This window comes from Geospiza fortis, unplaced genomic scaffold (genome assembly GCF_000277835.1).
Source record: "Geospiza fortis unplaced genomic scaffold, GeoFor_1.0 scaffold112, whole genome shotgun sequence".
Classification (NCBI taxonomy): domain Eukaryota; kingdom Metazoa; phylum Chordata; class Aves; order Passeriformes; family Thraupidae; genus Geospiza; species Geospiza fortis.
Window position 1 is genome coordinate 2,340,740 of NW_005054298.1, and position 21,632 is coordinate 2,362,371.

General features: G+C 38.7%; 1 protein-coding gene across 1 annotated transcript in view; it reads right to left on the bottom strand.

The window, feature by feature from the left end:
* ARHGAP15 (Rho GTPase activating protein 15) overlaps nt 1–21,632 on the bottom strand; it is a 319,884-nt gene that overhangs the window by 54,206 nt on the left and 244,046 nt on the right. Inside the window, exon 12 of the mRNA XM_031056956.1 lies at nt 3,620–3,754. Within this exon, the coding sequence (XP_030912816.1) occupies nt 3,620–3,754 (135 nt within the window). The remainder of the gene's footprint in view (nt 1–3,619; nt 3,755–21,632) is intronic.

The following is a 21,632-nucleotide window of genomic DNA, read 5'->3' on the forward strand; positions in this document are numbered from 1 at the left end:
TTCCTGTGCTGCGGATATCAGCCCTCACTGCACTGAAGTAGAAATTTCTTTTTCTCCATGCCTTTGCCTGAGACATTTCAAGAAAACTAGTTCAATCAAAATAAAGATTTAGAATCAGCTACTACATATACCTGTTAACGTTTCCAAACAGATTTAAGGGGTAGATTTCAGTGGCTGAAGTCCTGGCAAAAGTTAGTATGGTTATGAAGGCTGAATTCTGTAAATAAGGTGATTAAGTGTTTCAGTTGTTGGCACTTCTACCACCTTACTCACATGAAGCACAATTTTACTTGCAGACAATCTGCTGAACTACATCTGTTGATCTTCCAGAAAATCAATAGAACTATTTGTGGTACTGAGTAATTTTAGTGTGGCTGAACCTGACTTCATAGCAGCATTTGGGCACACTTTAGAAGTGCATATTTCATCCAAAATAATACAAAATGACTTGTCAGTAATACCAGACAAACTCACTGGATAAAAAACTTAAAACACCCTACTGTCTAAATCCAAGGAAACAAAATTAGTATTGGGCCAGAGGTCTTGTGGACTTCCATTTATCATTTATAAGTTCCACGATATAAGCTGTATGGACAGTTATTATCCAACCTCAGCCTGGAAAGCAGAATTCCAAGATTCTTCCAATTATCTTCTAATATTCTGGTCATATGTAAATTGTTCCAACAGTATGGCCATATCTAAAGTTAGTAATAGGGGAAACTGAAGGTGGAGAGCAAGTGCTTTGCAAAATACACAGTACTGTAAAGTTTTGTTCCCATGCACATAATTAACATGGCAGCAGCATCCAGGAAAATTGGCACTAAGCTTGCTATGGAATTTTCTCCACATAGTCTTTACAATATTACCAGAATAAGGAGTCCACTGCACCTCTTGGGTTCTAACTCCTCCTGAAACCTCCAGCTAAAGGACTACATCCCCATAAGTGTTTTTGGGAGCTCGTCACTGCCTACTACCTGTAGGTTTTTAGATCCCTTACTTCTTACACAACCTGTGCAAGGTCCTAAGGAGTCTCCAGTGCTGGGGTATAATCAGCATGGCAATCTGGGAATTAAGTTGTTTTCTTTCTGGCATTATTCTAACTGTACTGCACACCCATCACTGCATGCTGTTAATATAATTCTAATTTTTTGAAGAATGGTCTCTTTTTCACAACAAACTGGAGAAGGGAGGAGATATTGCAGCAACTCAGTACTGACCAGGCAAATTAATTAGCACAAGTAGCCAAAGAATCATCTGCAATGGAAATGATACTGAAGAAAAGAGATTTTTACTTTGCCTCGAGACTATTAACATACAGAAGAGCTCCAAAACCACTGAAAACACCTAATTGTTGTTTATAGACATTTTTTAAGCAGAGTTGCTAAGAATACGGATTTGTAGATCCCGTGGCAGTAAAGGCCAAATAAAGAGAAGATTGATTGGAAATCGTAGCTTACTTTAGACAGTTGGATTAGGCAGAAATCACCCTGATGTGCAGTAAAGCAAGCAACAAGAATTAGGGGTTTGAAATAGTGCAAAGCACGTCCTAGAGTGCTAGCATTTCCTTCCTTGGAATAAACTGTCTTAAAATCCCTCTATAAATGACTGTTCATTAGCCTATCAATGTGTATAATGGCTCTCAAAATCATAATAAGAATTAATAATAGTTCAAATAGCAGAAAGGGACATTAATTTCTTCACTCATGAATATTAATGCTTTAGTAGACAGTCTCTTCCCGAAATGCTTTCAAACTTAATTCACAAGCCTACGACCGATTACCTGGTACTTTCGCTGGTACGATCAAAAACATCCCCATTGGGCCACCAAAAGATGTCAAATCACCCTGACCTAGACACTAGCAGAGAGGATGAGGGCAGAAGACAACAGGAGTGAGATCATGGTGTGCTGGTATCCTTCTTCAGAGTACAAGAGTGTTTGCAAAAGATGCCCCAATGGACAATAAAAAAAGGGATGAGGAGGAGGATGAATATGCTTAGCCGCAGAAGACCAGTATGATGGTGGGTTGTAATGGCAGAAGATAGATCACAGAATTACTGGATAGTTGGGGTTGGAAGGGATGTCTGGAGACCCTCCAGCTCATCCCCTGCTGCCAAGGCAGAGTCACCAAGAGCAGGGGTGGCACAGGAGGTTCCAGACAGGGAAACTCCATGAACTCCTTGGGAAACTGTTCCGGTGCTCTGCCACTCTTGATGTAAAGAAGTTCTTCCTCAATATTAAACACTGAACTGCAGAATTAGCTGCACAGGAGGTGTGGATGATCTGTCAGGCTGTGGCCCACGAGAGGACACCTCATCTCCTCCTTTCTAAGAGGCAGAGCAGATGGATGCAAAACCACCTGAAGGGCATGTTCAGGTGCTGGTGCTTCAATAAGCATCTTATCCCAAGGCATCACAGAAGCTGAACAATAAGAAATTCTTTATTGTTTTTCCCTCTTAGCACAGCAGACGCTGTGCAACAGGAACTTAAACATGAGAGATGATGTTCCCCACCTGATTTCCTTTGGAAAGAGAAGGAAGTAAGCTGCCAGGAGTGAATTTCAGGTAATTTAACTGTACTGCACCTCCAAATAACTGAGCAGGGAAGGATCTTATGAGATGTATTTAACCTCATTATATCTGATGCTGGGTCTTGAAAAGCTTTAGTTGAACTAAAGACTCTTATGAATATAAAATCAAAGTGAGCTGTACATTAAGGGTTTCGTATTCCCCGACAGCTGCGCATGTGCACACCCAGCTCTCATTAACAGCAATGGCAAAAATGTGTGCCCATCACTCAGAAATCAGACCTCTGTACTTTGTTGGGTTTGTTTTTTTCCTAGAGATTTTCTCTATTGGATCTTTAATTAATCTCCTGCTTGGCTTTCTTCCCTTTAAGCTATCCCTCTCCCTCCCTCCCTTTCCAACAGGAGCAAACCCCCAAATCACTGGGTTTTTTTGTCAAGTTTTTCCAAGCCGATACAGTTTTACAAAATGCACCTGCATATATTAAATACAGGGAGGGTTTGCAGCACATAAACCACAGAGACATGGAATGGAATAAATGCCTGGGACTTTGAAAATACTTTTGCTGCCTGCCAACTTTAAACAAAAAAATAATAATCTAGCAAAGGTAGATATGAAAATGAGAACATGAATGTTTTTGCATTCTATTTGTGATCACTCAAGGCAAGAGTCTGCAACCTTGTGGAAAAAAACACACGCATTTCATTCTGATTAACATAAAGACAGCCCCTTCTAACATGATTCACAATTATTAGTCTCTCTCTTGTGTTTGGGGATATATGGATTATCAGCCTAGCATATTTTGAATACATACACATTTTAATTTCTTTCCTAAACCATTCTAGGCACTACAGTCAAAATGCAGAGACAAAATTTACAGATCAACAATTTGATTTTTTTCTTCCTTCTCTACAGTTAAACACCTAAACGCTGTAAGAGATAAAAGGCAGTCCCAAAAAACAACAAAAATGCAGGATCACGGATAATGGAAGGTAAGTCATATTTGAGATGCCCCTGCTCTTCTATTTTTTAAGTTTATTATTATTTTTATGTAACAGGCTATTTCACTAGCTGCTACTGTATGTGATGTACTTACTTATCGCCTCCATAAACTGTTCAAATAAGGAGTATGGGAACAGCGGCTCAGGCAGCTCTCTGAAAAACATCTTGAGTGCTCCGGTGACAACGTGGATGTCCTCCCACTGGCTGTCATCCAAATTCAGCTTCTCTTCTGGGAAAACACGAGGAGAAATGGAACAACTGGTTTTAATGAAACAATTACAAGACACTAATTATTATGTTAATGTTTGCCTACTATCATCAGCAACCGTTAACAGCCTTCTGCACCTAGAGGTTTGGTGCTGTGCATGTTTTTTTTTTTTCCTTTTTTTTTTTTTTTTTTTTTTTTTTTTTGTAGGAAGAGAACATTTTCAATGGAATACCATCTGTAGGAATGCAGCTAACAAAAAAACAAGAGACACAAAGAGACAGTACCATTGACACAGTATGTCAGATACATTTATTCCCATAATGCATCAGTATGAAAATTAGCATCACAGCTCAACATGATTCAAAGCTATTTGGTTTTGAGGCTGAGGGGCTAAGAGTTGCCAACGATGGACGGCTCAAGGGACCGGCCTAAAGGCCTTGCTGAGCCAACAGGAGACATATGCTAAACATGGCAATAGAAAATGAGTTATTGCTTTACATGTGTTAGCCTTGCTATGTACAAGGGAATAATGGGGAGCGCTTTTCTCCTTTTTTTTTTTTTCTTTTTTTTTCCTTTTTTTTTCTTTTGCCTGAATGTAATGTCAGCAAGGAATAGAGGACTGTGAGAGAAAGGATATTAATTCCTTCTTACTGCTTCAAAAATATTTTGTTTGGTTTTCATCTCTGGGAGGAAGATTTGCCCAGCAACAATATTAGACAGACCCCTGTTGGCCTACCTAGGCTATGCAAAGCTGTCAAAAATGATAACACACTAAAGACAAACCACAAGTGCCTCCAAAACTGTTTTGCAAACAAAAAAAAATTTTTCTTTTGAAGCTTGACTGAGCTAAGGAATTTAAATATAAAAGAAACTAAATGCTAAAATAGAGTTTCTAATAAAAATAAAACAAGATTGAGTGATTATTCTATTTTTCTTTTTCATTCTAGAAGAGTGATACTGTTAGAACATAATAAACAGTGAGATCATAATCCATATAAAACTTGAGGAAAGAGCAAATCCTTATTAGTCCAAATTAAAATGATACAAAATGACACACAGTTTCTCCAAGTTCTGTTACTCCAAAAATGGAGTTTGCTTTTTTTCCCCCATGTGCTATGATTTTCTCCTGTAGAAAATTTCAGTCTGAATGCAAATCGGGGGCCAACCATGAAAACTGCTGAACAAATTTAATTTGAAGCAACACAGTCCTGAAATGTTTTGCTAAATGTCACTGAAATTTCATGTGTAGCAATTCAGTGGGCTTCAAGAGCAGCCTCTTTGCTGAACTGTTGCTAAACAAAATGGTAAAATCATTGGAGACACATGGACACCCCCAACACCAGATCTCCCTACTGTAACAGTTTTCTCTACTTTTGGGCAGAAAATCTTATTCAAAATGGAGTCATCTTTCAACTTTTATTTAATAAATGTTATTAAATGCTTTAAAAAATTCTGGATTTTGGAGATGTATACAAATAAAGAATGAACCCAGTTCCTTAACTTGGAGTAATGTGAGACAAAGCTGGAACAAAGGCAGACTTGTGCATTTCATTTAGATGTCTTGCTTGCTTCTTTGGTTTCAAGCCTCTCTTTTTTTTTTTTTTTTTTTCCCTTTCTTTCTTTTTTCCCATTCAATTACCTCAATCATAAAAGTAATGATTTGATCTCAAATGAGTTACCAGAGGGGATCTTCTTTAGACTCTGAGATCATATTTGATTGATCGTATTTCAACAATTAGCCTTTTATTTTGCCACACACTATTGAACTAGATCGACAGCATCTTAGCAGGCCAGCTTTAAACAGTCAACTGTTAACAATAGCATCAAAAAGAGAGACCTGATGGGGTTTACTGTCACTTTAAAGAACAGGGTGGGTTTTCACATTGTTGAAATCTGTCAGATATTTTGAAATGTCCCTCTCACTATGGTGCCACACCCCCTGCGTGCCCTTATAATAAAATTGGTTTTACTCCTGATTAAATCATTTTCTCCCTACCCACTACCATACTTCTCATAATGGACCTGTGTGCTCTACAGCTGGTGTTCTTCCCATGGTACCAATTCTTACTTTATCTTTTAAGCACTTTGCTGCTAAGATCTCATGCAGAGTGCTTATGTTTTGTTAAGAGCTTCATTCTTAGAGAAATAGCTTAACACATGTTCTAAAAATGTTGTACAACTTATTGCTTAAAACACATTTAGAAAATGTATAAGTACTGTAGCTTTGGCACAGAACTTTAAGTAGAAACCTTAAAAAAAAAAAAAAAGAAACACAACTTGTTTTTGCCATGCATTTGTCTTAAATGTCTAAAGTGGAATGCTTGACTTCTAAGGCTTTATAGAGACTTATCTTACCAGATTTTTGCACCATTTCCAGCTCTTCAAGGAAACGTGTTAGGAATGTATCATCGTGAAAGCAAAGGGTGTCAATTTTCCCTCTAGCAATAAGAGAGTTTTTAAAAATGTTTGCTAGAAGGAACAAATGCCAAGTCAAAAAAAAAAAAAAGAAAGAAAAAAAAAAGGAAAAAAAAAAAAAAGGAAAAGAAAATAGAAGTCCATTCAGTGTAAGACTCTCATTTGGTTCCCAATGGTTGGAATCTCTCATGCCATGGCAAAAGGGCCATAAGCAAACACACACACACACACATTTCAGGCTGGGTTTAAGGGGAGGACCTAGCTTTTTGGCTTTACTCAGACATATTTCTTATTGGGGTGTTTTGCTTACATAAAGATTAAGTCCCAAATCTGGTATTTAAACTTGACAGTCAAGGGCTGCTTTCAGTCAGGAGATACTGTATCTGGGAAGATGCTCAAAATCTCACAGTCCTAAAAATTTGCTTTAACTTGTCAGTAGTATTTGATTAGTTCAACCATCACTGCCAGTTGATATCATATATCTTAGATACAGACACAAATATGCCCAGAAAATCCCATAAAATTTATGCTAATACCCAGGCTGAAAATATAAAGACCACATTAAGGGGAAAAAAATAGTGTGGGCACTTGTCAAGGTTATTAGTTTAAAAAAAATCGATACACAATACATTTGTGAAGGGAACGTGTGTTTCACTGTGTTATTATTCAGCCTTTTCAACAATTCACATTTTTAATGGCACTTGTCTGCAGTAGAAGCAAACAGGAGATCAGCTTTGGTTTAAGGGTGCTATTCTGAGGTTCAGAAAGGAAGAAGGTAATCTATGGAAAGATCAGCTAAAGACGGGGAAAAAAATAAAAAATATGAAAATCAACCAAAGCTGTAGAGACAGCTGAGTTTTGAAAGAAAATGGATGTGGTTCCTCTAACCACATGCCCTGCCTGGTATGTAGACTAATCTCTAGGAGCAAAATGCAGTCATTTGAGAGCCCTGCTCCTTCACTTGTCTTTTCAGATAATTCATAGCTTGTATTTTCCCAGCTCTAAGCTGTCTCTTGCCCATGCTGCCATCACGTGCCAGAGCTCCACCTTCAGAGGTTTTTGCCCCCTTTGAGCATTCCACATTCCTGCAGCTCATGGATGACCACAAATCATGTGGGAAGCAAGTCCTGCAAACCCAGCTGGCAACGCCTGGTCTGCTGTGGGGGCTGTGCCCTCAAAAAACTTTCTAAAACCTTTGGTGAGACAGGGTCTTTTTGGGTCTCCTACTGTGATCCATTTGCTGGTGTTGCTGCCTTTTCCATCATTTCCCTGCTGGTGGCTGCACACAGCAGGACTGGGATGAAAATTTGGCATTTGGGTAAATCAACCCTCAGCTCCAGTGTGGGAAACTTCCGAGCACTGGGTTTTTATCCCAGTGACCAGGGTATAAGCTGAGGGAGATCTCGCCTGGAGAAAGTCCTCCATGGCACTGTTAAATAATCCTTACCATCTCCCTCACAACAAAATCATTGCAGAAGAGCTGGGTATGCACAAAGAATTCCCAGCTGGCTTAAATCCTGGGGAATTTTTTGGACTCACTCATCCCAATAGGAATTTTACTACTGAGAGATCCAAATCAGAGTCCTGTGGTTGAAAGAGGAAATGAAAATTCCTCATGCAAACACCAGGAAAAGACTGGTGAACTGGAAAAGAACTGACCAGTGTCATCACGCTTTTTTTTTCCAACTTGAAGAACCTTGTATGAAATTTGAAGACACCTCTTTTTCCTTTTTTTTTTTTTTCATAGTTACATTCATCAAAAATATTTTCCTGATCATTCATGTTCTTCACTAGGAAAAAAAGGGAAAGAACAGACTCAAGCAGAAGTTCTCCATGTGTACCAGCAGAGTTCTTCATCACAAAACACCTTTGTGAGGGCTTTTCTCATGACTGACAGCACAAACACCAATTTGTACACTGGAAGGTGCGTGTGTGTTCCATTGCTGTACCTGTGTTTTCCAAGCCACAGCCTTTCTGATCACCAGTGCACAGACACAGCAGCATTCTTGGGGTGGACAGCTTCTTTCAAACACTCAATTTAGAGCAGCAATTGAGCACAGAGATGTCCAGACATGACAGCAATGGGATGCTGCGGGGTGATGAAGGTTGTTTCTCACGCAATGGCCAGGAGCTCAATCCCTTGGTGAAACAGCACAAGATGCCGAGCTTCCTCCCCTGAGGTAAATCCTGCCCTGACATTGCAGTCTATATACACTCTCCAAAGTGTATAAACCCCCTGGAACTTCTATGAAATAGCACAACAAATACCTCAACTCTTGTCAAGCAATAATTCCCTCATTCAGGAGGATTTTTTTGAGTTCTTCCTCTCCCCCTTGCTAGGTTTGGGAGATCCATTGTCCTGCCTGAACTCAATGCCCAGCCCTTCACCTCCAGAAGTGTTTAAACAAATCAAGGAAAATGTCAGCTAAGCAAATCATTACATTTTGTCTGCAATGGATTTCTAAACAGCCTCGTCTGAATCCATGCAATGCTAGCACTGATGACTTATCAGGGATATAGTCAGCAAAAGAAAGCTTGTGTGCTTTTCTCCTCCTCTGCTGGAGGAACCTGGCATGCCCTTTCAACAGAAAATTTAAGCTGTGATGTTACAGTGCCTGAACATGTGTTTATTATTGGAGTGCCCATTTCCATGAAGTCCAAGCACAAATTACTGAGCAACTTCAGCTAAAACGCAGAACATCTCTGTGTGCACCCAGAGTGCTGCTTATTCCAGTCCTCCCAGATGACAGTTCTCTGACCTGGGGGCATGCTGGAACAACCAAGTACTGCTGACTTAAACCCCAGCCTGTGCCAGAAAAATTTTCTGCATTTGGGCACACTGGGGCATACTCATCCTCGTATAATTCCACAAAGTCCAAAGAGTAACGGAGGGATGAACTGTCTCATTGTTTCTGTGGAAAAGATCCAGTACGCTTGAGGAGTTCAGGGGTGGTACATGATGAAGGCACACAGAGGAGTTCAAAGGTTTGGAAAAGTGGTCAGCCAGTGATGCCACAGTGCCAGGGAAATTTCTACACTGTCAGTTGCTGTTTAGAACTGAAAGTATAAAAATATGCAGTGGTACTGGAAAGACAATACTTTTGGCAGCCAGAAACAGGTATCATCACCAAGGTACTCACATGTTATTCACTGCCAATACCTGCTACAAGCTTCAATGACAGATATTAGTTTTGACTTAGCATATTCTATCATCATGATCTGAAGCAATAATTACTGTGATGGGATTATAATTACAAGTACTTTTAAAATTCATTAAATTTAGCTGAATCAACTATTCCGCATGGGAAAGGGAATGATTTTAAAGAGAGAATATCTCCCCTCAAAATGCAGCTGAAAGCTCCCTAAGAATAAATAGACCACCTGTTTACAGATCAACATACTTCTGCCAGACTCTCTTGGAGGTGATTTGTAAACAAAGAGTAGGAGCAGGCAGACACAGCCCGAGCACGGGGACCTGCAGGGCCTGATCACTCCTTTTGGGGCAGAAATAGTCAGGTACTGCCCAGGGTTTAAAAAAAGTGACAAGAAAGGAGCACAGAGGAATTCCTACCCAGCCCTTACCCTCCCACAGAGCACCAAGGTTGCCTGCACACCAGGAAGGGGCTTGGCACACTTTGTGCAACTCACAGGAATTAAATGTCTGTGCTGAGGGGAAATTACATTTGTCTTGCAGTGCTGAGATTCTGTCCTCTATCTAATTCTCCTTACTTATTGCACAGTAACTTCAGCTTCTTCCTAATAGTTAAAGCACACTTTATTTTTTCTGTTTACTCTTCTCTCTTTATTTTGAGCTGGGCTAATGTCTACAGAACAAAAAATACTAAATACAGAACAAAATACCAAAATACTGGTCTAATACTTGCTTAGACCAGTAACTTATTCTCCAGGATACATTCTGCTGTTCAAAGGGAAAAGTCCATTCTAAATTCTGCTTTTGACTTGATTGATCTTCCCCTCTTTGCTGTGCATTGTGTATACATACATTAGTCAAGGTAAATATCTGCCTTCCAACTTCAAATCTGTTATTAACATTTTTTTTTATTGTGTAATTGCTCTCCAGTAAGCTTCTCTGCAATCTAATTTTAGGAGTTTTATCTTTTTTTCTTCTTCCCCATTTACAGTCAGATCTTTTATCAGATTTATGTGTATCAGTGTCCGCAAATCTACATTTTAAATAAATTGAAGGCTCTGAAGATCTAATACAGAGAGGAATTGGACAATGACTCTCTGTCCCATTTTCATACTTCAAAAATATGTTCATATTCATATCTTTTTAATTGTGCTACTAACTCAGAGTGCTTTAGGATTCTGTCATATAGCTGCTCTGTTCTTCCCCTTCTTGCTGTTTCTAACACTGCTTCTATTTCCATTCTTGTCAAAAGCCTTTTCATAGTCCAAAAATCTGTACACAATGTTTTGTAATATTTGGCAGACTTATCTGAAACCTAATTCACTGCTTTCTTGTGATTCATGGGTCATAAATTATTTCATATGTAATGTACCCCAAAGGGTAAAAAAGTCTTTGTATTAAATTTCAACCAGACACTTTAAGGGAGAGGAAAAAATAAAGGGAAAAGAGTATTTTTGAGAAGTCTGCAAAGATCTGACCTCAATATATTGTCTAGTGTGTTGTCTTCCACAAATGGCATCTCAGTATCCTTTAGTAAATATAAGATTTCAACATGCTACAAGAAAAAACACTCTGCTGTAGTGTGGGCTTGCTATGGATAACTTTAAAGGAAAAGAGAAATACAAAATATGAAGCACTGGATCAGACGAGCGATGCATTAAATCAGTCCTGTCTCCAGTGATTGTTAAACTGAAAGGGTCTGCATGAAAACAATTCAAAAAACAAGAATACCACCCAATCCTGACTTGTTGCACACAGCCAAATATATTATTGTGACTGACCCCAGTAACAATGAGCTTGTGCCTCAGTGAGTGAGTTTCAATAATCAAAGGAAATAATTAACAAAACAATAAAGATCATTATAACTTCCTCTATGCAAATGACTTCCAAATGTAAATAGATCAAAGCTCAGGCTAAAATTAAGCAATTCCCCTAGTCCTCCTACAATACTAGAAGGGAACAAATATATACAGTTTGTTTACAGCTATAAGGATTATCAGTGAAATATTATTTGTTGTTTTATTAGAAAAATAGCAATCTAAACAATTCTTAGTGTTATTCACATATTCTTCATATCTGTAGCCTCATTTATTTTGATGGGACTATTTCCAGGGATACAGGTTACCCACACAAGTAAATCTCTGTTCTCACACCTTGTTGTTTTTAGGATGTCCAGAGAACAAATTTGACATTTTTATTTTTTAATGAACGGGCTCTTTGAAGCAGAGCATCTGAAAGAAGTATTCTTACATGAAATCAGGTGCACACAAGCCCTGTAGATGTCAAGGACAAAACATTTTATTTTGTATAGAATTTATCTTTTGGTTCGCTAAAGTCAAAACACTTCTGTTCATCAGAACTTTTATAAAGGACTGTTTCATAATATGAATCCATTTGGATTATCTGACCAAAGATAAGACTTCAATGGACTTACTATATCATTCACCACTGTACCAGTGCCACAAAAGGGAATTACAATTAATTGGATTATGTTGGTCTCCACCCGCTGATTGTAGAAGAGAAAGTCTGAAACTGTAACTATTTCAAACGGACCATATCTCTCATCAACCATGGGATTTGGGCTTTAATTTACCAATAAAGCTTAATTTCTTCTCTATATTCTCTTCTGGTTAGGAAGAGGTCATTTAAACACTTTATTCAAGTTATTCAAAAAGAAAGGACACTTTGTTAAATACTTTCAAACTAGCACTTTAATGCTTGCACCTTGCCTTTAGGAATTCCTTGTTTTTTTCTATGAGCAATAAAGTAAGCTGCCCTTAAAAACCTAAGACCAAAATCCAGGACTGCAATTGGGTAATAAGAATAATTCAGGCTTCACCTCTCGTGGTTCAGTTCATGAAAACTTGGCTGAGATTGTTACCTAACACAACAATTTGTTATCAGTTTTACAGTGATCAGAGAATATCACTTCACCTCATGGACAGACATGAGGTAGTGAGAGTTTTCCATAGCAGAGCACCACGTTAGATGTAGGTTTGTCTGCATGGAAAGTCACACCAGGAAAGGCAAAGGTATGAATATCAATTTGATAAAATTTGACATAGATAACTAAAATGATAACTTCTTATCTAAAATGATAACTTCACATAAATGATAACTTCTATTAGCTTGGAAAGAGTCATGTTTCACAATGCAGGTAACTTCAACTACATTAATTAATGTGACTTACATGCTAAAACCCAATGAAAATACCATTCTTATTTTAAATGTTCACAAGTGTGTACATATATATGTATATATATACACATTTATGTATGAACATATCTAAATTTGCTTATATATTATATTTTTGCTGATGGCTCTGCCTCAAAGCCATTAACATTTTTCTTCACTACCCTTACTGGAAGGTTACTTCAATGCCTAATTCCTTCAAGTTGCCAGACTAAATTATTCAACTTTATATACTTTAAAAATAATTATTAATATCAGTAATGCTCGCTTTGATTTTTTTTTTTAATTTTTTGTCAAACTTTCACGTTCGGTTTAAGGAATAAAAAGTCTTCAGTCAACTTACTTCAAAACCATGTTGCTTAATTCACATTTGCATTACTTTTTGCTAATATCTGAAGCTCTAATTCCGTTCCCTGGATATTAGCTGGGACTAGCTATGCTGTTAAAGATAGGAATGCTTCTAAGTACTTACTGAATCAGGGCATATGAGATGATAATTGTATGTGTTTAAAACAAAACTTTAAACAGGAGGGGATTATATAAGTTGCTAAAACAAATATATCTTCAAGTGCACTGAAGGACTTTTAAATGTTAACGAAATGTCCTTTGATAATAATAGTGCTAATAATAACATAAATTTTCAAATATTTTTCATGCATTTTGAGAATCACATGTTACCCTGAATGTGGAAGACTCTTGGTAAGTGCACTTTTTTCATACAAACTCATCAGCTTTGCGGTTCCATCCACTCTGAAGTCACACCAGTGTATCCTGTCCCGATCCATGTGTGGGCTATCCTGCACATTTCAGCTTCTTTTGCGCAGAGCTGGCTTACAAACATTAACATTTTTGTGTAATGCATTTTTGTGACAGCAAAAATAACTTCAATTTGAGGAATAGGATGACTCTGCAAGTGTGGAGGCCCCAAGTGCCTGATCAAACCTGTGTCCATGAAACCCATGGACTCACATGACTGGTGGGATACACAGCTGCATACACAGCAACATATTTGCCCAGGTAATTTTGAATTGGAATTTTGGGGCCAGTGTGGGCTTAAAATAATCTCCACCCACCCTGCCACGTGCAATTCCATGTGCCATTCCATAGCTTCTCCCACTGAGCCTCAGGAGACGCATGAACAGCCCGGGGCACAGGCAAACACGCCTGGCAGTGCCTGTGGCTCCTGCTTGGCAGGGAAGGGGTGCGATGAAATTCGGGTGACTCACGTCACGATGTTTTCCATTTCCCACACAGCCTCACGTGTAAGGAGGAGACAGCAGTGCCTCCTGCATCCACCAAATCCTTGCTCACCTCACACCTTTCCCTCCACCTCACATGCACATCGGCATTTTGCGTTTTCATTTTCTCTGTGGTAGAGCCCAGAGCAGATTTGCCACGTTGCCCGTTGATTTGTGCCTCCCTTTCTCTTTTCCAGGGTTTATCTGGATGCGTATCCTAATTGATAATGCTTCCAATTCCTCTCATTCCACCTCAACTTACAGGCATATATTACAGGAGGGCAAGGGTATGCTTCAAAACAGTTTTAGAACTTCACAGTACATAGGTTTTTCCTGTTCTACAAATTAGTCTTGTGAATGGACTTGTAATAACGAGGATTTCAACATAAAATAAGAGATTTTAATGTCTTTGGTTCCTTGAGACGCATTCAGGTCCCTCCCGTGAGAAATATATTAAAATATTGATTAGATTAGAGCAACATTTCAAATAAATGGAGATTTATACTTCCTTTTGGAGACAGAATCTTATAAAAAAGTTTCAAGGCATCACACAACAAAGCAGTTGACAAGAAAGATAGCATCTGCTTTCCTGGCTATTCAAGCTGAAGTTTTTCATTCTAAATGCAGGCAATGTTTCCAAAGTTAACATAATTAACTCACGACAATCCTGAAACATCATAATATAAGATACAGATGGAAATTCAAAGCTTTAAAAATGTCATATAACTGCAAGAGGATTACCATTTTTTAACAGCATGAATCTGAATACTAATTAAAACAGGTGGTTTTATTTCAAACACTTTTGCCCACTGTGGCACTACTGGGTGGGTTGTTTATGTATTAATCTATTAGGCGGCATATATGGCTTGAAAATTTTGATATGTGATAATAACAAATTTAAGAGATAAAGGAATGACACTCTGTCCTGCTTCCTGAAACAATAAAAGACCAATAGTTCAATTAGTTAGTAATTTCCGTGTGACTATTTGACAGATTCTGCTAATTGTTAAGCTCCCACTAACTATTGCTTTACATAATTAATTATATTCAAACGTGAACAACAAAGACATGTGGGCCAGTTGCCCTTTTGACAATGTTTTTCGCAAACTGATTTGCTTACCAAAAATATTTTTAGAAAGAAAAAGATACTAATCTGAAGTGGAAATACACATCAAAAAACGTTGAAACAGCTCTGCATTTTACCATGGTTATGAGAAAAAAATTTGGATTGTTTAACATATCATTTATGCTGCATGCATAATAGCTGAAGTCTTCTAGCAGAGATCTTTCATATTAATTTAGCATTGCATAAAATTCATAGTAACAGGTCCAAGGGTCAAGCATCATTCATCATTAGTTGAAGTGACATTTGCAACCCTTCATATAGCAGCTGCTTGAAAGGGGAAAAAAGGTATTCTTTGGGAGAATGGGGGGTAGCACACAATCCCTGCTCTATCCGCGGAAGGGAAAACAAGGTGCCACTATGTCAGCGTGGTAATGCGCTTAAATTTGGTGATGTCATTCTTCCCTAACCCCCACGAGTCACAAGGCACAAGGCAGCTGCATTCCTGAACTTCGGAGTTCGGGTGGAGATAAGTAATAACTAGATGTAAATGAATTACATTACTGTGGTTGTGAACATAGCTCTGTGCATCTAAATTATGATTTATATCAGGATCCTATCTTGTTTTTGAGAGTTTTCTACTTGTTAACAAGGCAGCCCTTGTTCTCATGGCATCCTCCAGGCATAATAGTTTCTGGGAAGCCAAATAAGATCACTTTTGAAACTGCAAGACAGCATTCCAAGACTTTGCAGCAGAACACATTGGCCAAATTAGGACTTCTGAAGACTGTTAACTAACAAATAAAATCTTTTTTTTTCTTTCTTTCTTTGTGGCATGTCTTCACTACTATAAAACATTAAGATCAGAACCGAAAATGTGAGCAATTAAAATGAAAATGTAATCATCTGCAAGAAAAGATAAATTTGTATTAAATGGCTAATACTTCACAGTCGTTTTGATATTACAAGTACTTTTTAAGAAAATATATATTTTATGTCACAGTAATTTTTATTATGTGAAACATGTGATCTCTTTGGAATTATGTACATTTATAAACCACAGTCATTAAAACAGCATGCCACACAAAGTAGTTTGATTTTGGAGCTTTGTTAATATTTGGTGATTTTCCTCAACTTTATACCTGAAATATATTTAATTTATTCGTGTCACTAATTATCCACTAGTATTTAAAGCACTGGAATGACTACCAACCCAGACTACCGCTTCTTCCTTAATAAGTTTAACGATTTTTACAAGGGAAACCAATGTTTTTTAAAGAGTCACTTAGAAGCACATGAAAAATGTTCAAGGACATTGCTTATTACACACTGCAATTCTATGAGCTGCTATAAATTAAACTCCCAGTCAAAACACTTCTACCAGTGAGAATTCACTTTTCTGTACTCTCCACAAGCCTTAGGGAGGAGAAGATGCACTGGTCTGGAGTCAAAATAAGGTGCAAAATAAGGATTTAATGGTGACATTTCGTTATAGCCAATATCAACACTGGCCCTTCACATTGCACAGCAGCTGTGAGCCTCAGACCAAGTCCCAGAATGGTTTGCAGACCAGGTTGCTCATAAATTATGTTATTTAAAATATAAGGTGGTGAAAAATACATCCCTGAATCAGACCAAAAAACCAACCTCACACAGCACCAGCGCTGCCAGTCCATTATTCCCATGTCCTCTCCGTTTCCCCTGGGTTTTAATCAGTGCAGCCATTAAACACGTATGTAAAGATGTTATAGATACCAGCCAGGCAGAATGGCTGTAAAAGGAATAGAACAGCAGAGGCAAGATGACTGGCAGATAGGGTTGCCACATCCCCCTTAAAGAGACTGCTCCTTTTCCACACCTTATGTCTCTTGTACCATAAAAATATGCATAGATGTATGTGGGAGCATCATAGCAGATTTCTTGGGATGCGTGCCATGCATCTGAGCTCCGAAGCTGGCTCAACGTTGTCACCATTAAGTCTCAGTGTACACAGCAACACTTCAATCTAATTTCAATTAGGGAAAAGTTGCACAGAAACTTCTCTGAGAGTACCCATGACCCTACACATAAATACCAATTAAATTCAGTATCATCAGTGTCTTTGCAGCGAACATTGATATCACCAGCGAGAGGAAGGAATTTAAAATGAGGCAAGGCTTGATGACATTACCTCCATCTACAAGCTCTGCCTGTGTTAACTAGTACGTCAACGATTAGTAAAACAGTGGGATTCATCTGTGAAGAAACGGGGTGAAAAGTAGAAATGACATGAAATTTTCATTGCAGGCAGTTTTTAAGTGACATAAGGTAGAGTATTGCATTGCTATGCAACAAAATGCTACCTGGTAAATGAGTAAAAGCTTAATCTGCTGAGAAGTTAGAGACACCACCAGTGTTGGCAGTTGCAGCTGAGATAGCAGGAGAGCTAACTAAACTAACTAAAACTCCTTCTCATACCAAAGATATATAATCTCAAACCAGCTGTTTACATGCTTAACTATCCCTCTGTCCTGAACACAGAAAAATCTGTAGGAAAAAGGACTTTCAATGTCATTAAGTAAGAACAGGGAAGTTGTGCCTGTTTATATGTGGATACTCAGGATACACAGGCACTGCATTTAGACTTGAGCCATTTCCTTTTGTTTGCCCATCTTTTATTTAGAAACAATGGGACAAAAAGTGTGGCAAGTTAAGGCTTTACTTCTTGACAACCGCTTTTCCATTCCGAAGCTAGGAGACTTCCCTAACATGCAGATTATTTGAGGGAGATAAAAATGTGCCCTTTAAGCCCTTTCCACAAAGACAACACCTCCAAAACCTGCAAGACCAGGAGGAAAAGTCATCCTGAAAGTATTAAGGCTCCTTGCACACCATTGCTCATTGGTGACTGGGAGATTTTACAGTCTTTCAAATCTTCTTTCAATCGCAAGATGCCTTAAATGGACAGAAGGTCTTAAAATGTGCTCTCCATCTCGCCAGTTGAGAAAGATACATTGAAGGGGGAGGGAGGGGGATTCAGGCCTCAACACAAAAAGCATTAATGCAAAGAACAGTGGGGTCTCTCCCTAATTTGACTTTCTCTACAGGTGGTCTGCAGCTGCATCCAAACAGGTTACACTACCGCCTTCCCATGGGCATTACAACAAAGTAGGATCTGTATTCACAAGAATACATTTGCTGGCATGGGCTGATTCAGGTCTAAAAATAAGAAAAAAGCATTTTTCAGTATAGCCTGAGGTAACTCTCCGCGCCAGCAGAAGACAGTAGCACTCTTGTTTCGCTGGCTGTGCGTGATGATAAAGGATATCAGAAACCTACTTCATGTGACTCACCGAGGTCCACAGCCAGATTCCAATTGATTCATTTTATTTGTATTAGTTTGTTCTCCATCGACCACACAACAGGCTAGACCAAATCAATAAGCAATATTCTGTTTTCTATTGACTTGGGGAGTAATTTGAACTGGGCCCTGCGACTGCTGTATCTGATTTTATAGTTCTGTATATCATCATGGAAACGGCGGGGCTCAGAGACCACTGGGAGCAGGCAGAAATGGGAAAAAATTGTAAAGGCAAGGTGAGATATTGGCTTTTAAACTATTGCACCAGCCAGAGAAGAGGTCTGGGCTGTGGGTGCAGAGGGTATTTCACCTTGTGCCCAAGGAGTTCTAAAGTGCGAACGTGCCTTTGACAGAGTGCAGAAATGATGTAGGGATGAGATAAACATGTCACTGTTGTGCCACACGTCCAGCCCTAGGACAAGGCTGTGAGGTGGTGCCAGCAGCAGCTACCCCCTGGCTGGGTTTGCAGAGACAGAGCTGTTGACCCACGGGTTTGGCACTGCCAAAATCCCTGCTGCCAGCACCAGCACAATCAGTGGAACCTGAGTAAATGTGAAATGGCCTCGGCAGGGTTTTCTTAAATGGATAGTTCATGTCTGCTTCCGTGGATTCCAGTACAATTCAGATAAAACACACACACAGCCCTTTAACCATTTTCCCCTGTTTTGATTTTTTTTCATTCCCTAGCTTGTTCACAGTACCCTGGGAGAGATACCTGCTCACAAGAAGCCTCCAAAAAACTCATCTTTGCATTCCTCAATTTTTATTTTGTACTTTTTAAGGATTCCTCTTCTTGCAAGTAGTGGATAAGTGGAAATAAAAGAGCTTTTGCCCAAAACTGTCCCACACCACTTCTTCCCAATGATTTTGCTGAAATACTCAATGTAGGAGCTGGGCAGGTGTCCTTACTGCTGCACAAAGACAACTGGCTGTACTGTAATATCTCTCTTCCCTGGAAACTTTCCTTCTGCCCCAGGTCTCAGATTCTCAGAAGATTTGAGCTTCTGTACCAAAGCAGAGAGCTGGCTTTTCAGTGTCTCCCATAATCTTGGCTTTTCTACATGAGACGGAAAAAGCAGGCTGGGTACTGGGGTGGGTGTATGTAAGGGGTAGCAGAATACGGCCCAGTGTGTTCTTCCTATCAAATACACTTGACAAACTTTAATGAAAAGTCTTCTCTACTTCCTACTAACAGATGTTTCCAATTTTTTCTCTCTCAGCACTTTAAACCACCATCTTTAGTTTTCATGTCTAAGAGACATTATTATAGGATACATCATAATGATATACTGTACATTCATATACAGTATCCCATACAATGACTAGTTGATTTATAATTCAGATCCAATAAAGGGAAAAAATTGATTTAACTGATGACTAGTGAAGTACTAAATGCATTACAATGTTTGAAAAGAACATCCTTTTCTTGCAATGCGAGTGACATAATAAAATTAAATATGGATATAAGATAATGCCCATTATTATTAGGCAAGTGGAATCAAAGGGAAGAAAAGGAAGAAAAGCAATCTCTATGGATCAAGGAATGCCTAAACTTCTTCTTCAAATGTACAAAAGCATGAAGACAAATGGAAAGATTTCACAAATAAAGTAAATTCAAATAATCTTGAATTACAGCATAAAGTTGGTTTTCCATTTACTGGTCTTTGTCCATCAGGACTTGCAGCAGTGCTGCCACATTTGGGTACCATACTGGGAGTAAATGTGAATTCCATGGGTCATTAACCTTTGGGTTTCTAAGCTCTGGGATAAATGTTTGTTTCCCTAAACCCATGCAGCAGCACAAAGCCACAATTTAGCCCCACATCCAAGAAATTCATACCCTTGTCCTACATCTCACCCTTTCACCCTGCAAAGCCCCAGTCAAGGCTCATCCCCATTTCTCACCCCATCCCAGAATACTCACACAATCAATACCGAGGCGATGCAGCCACTAATTTCCATGTCTCATTCCAGAAGCTTTACGACTGCTCCCCTTTTCCCTGTGCAGCTGTGTGGGCAAGGAGCCTGCCCAGGGGTGGTGGGGAGAGCATCAGCAAGTAGGGAGCACAAAGCCAAGGTACCAGCGAGCTGCCCCAGCATTTGGAAGGGCTCCTCAACACATTGAACATTTCCAGGTCAGAAATCGAGGCCAGGCATCCAGAAGTAGTTGGGATTTTAACCTTCTTTAAGCATCTGCTGGAAGTCAGTCACTCCAGCATTTACACATATCTTTGTTCTTCCAGATGGGTAAATTGCTTCTAATACAAAATAACTCCGAAAGCGGCTGTGATTGCTCATACAGACTTAGATTGATGGTCAATTTTTTATAATCCTAGTGCAGTGGTTTCTCCCTGTAGGAATATGTGTATTTTGCTTCTGGAGAAGCAGTGGCAGGCAGTAATCGCTGCTGGAGCCAATGGAGTTTATTTTATTGAAAGAATCATACAGTCGTTATAACCAAAATGACACCCAAGTACTGGCACTGAGCTACACCTCATTTCACTGTTGCATCAGAAACATTTTCTTAAAAGACTTCTGCGATTTCAGATATCTTACAGAAAAGTTACTGTATCTAAAAATCTTTCTGGGGTTTTAACCTATATTATGGAATTCAACAAAACAGTATTAACCAGCTCAGAGAAATGCACCAGCAGAATCTGGGGGTCAGCTAATTTGTGCTTAAACACCTCCATTTGCATGTGCAAAAGTGGATAATTACGCTCCCAGTTGCCCATTCATGTGTACAGATGGGTGCACCCACACATTTTTGTGGGATAATTTTTGGAAGCCTATAGAAAATATGGTCTTTAAAGATTTTAATAAGGTTGGCAAAACATACTTTTTCTGCATAAAATTATGTTGTTCCCAAGTCTAAAATTACTTTGATTTAAAAATGAAAATTGGCAAGGGATTAATCCATAATATGGTCTAATTACTTTTTTCTTAAAAATCAAATGGTCAAGATCTTAACTCAGAATAGTGGTTACTGCTCGTGGACTGAAACTAAGAAACAGAACTGAATAAAGGATTTTATTAGGTGTCTAAATATGTGTTTAGCTAACAGAATCCTCTTACCTTTGGCTGAATAACAGGTATAATAATTCTGACAGCACAGTGAATTTATACATCTGAAACATAAAGCCCTACTAATTATATTTTTATGAGATTGAAATGCAAACTGGCCAAAGTTTGGAAATAAAAAGTAGATCTGACTTGCTGTCATTAACTAGCAAAAACACATACATTCATGAACACACACAACAAATAAAGGGAGAGAAATAGAGACAGACACAGAGGATGTCAGGCCCTTACCGACGTCATTGTTAGATTTTATTTAACCTTTGCATTGTTTAAAATGCTGAAAGTTTAATTTTATTTATCAAAGTGGACCCAGCTATATTCAAAGGGTGTTTGCCAGCCTGTAACATATAGGGCTTGCTGAGCACTGCTCGATAAACAGATCAGGTTTTCAGTGAGGACTGAATTTCTGCTGTCATGTT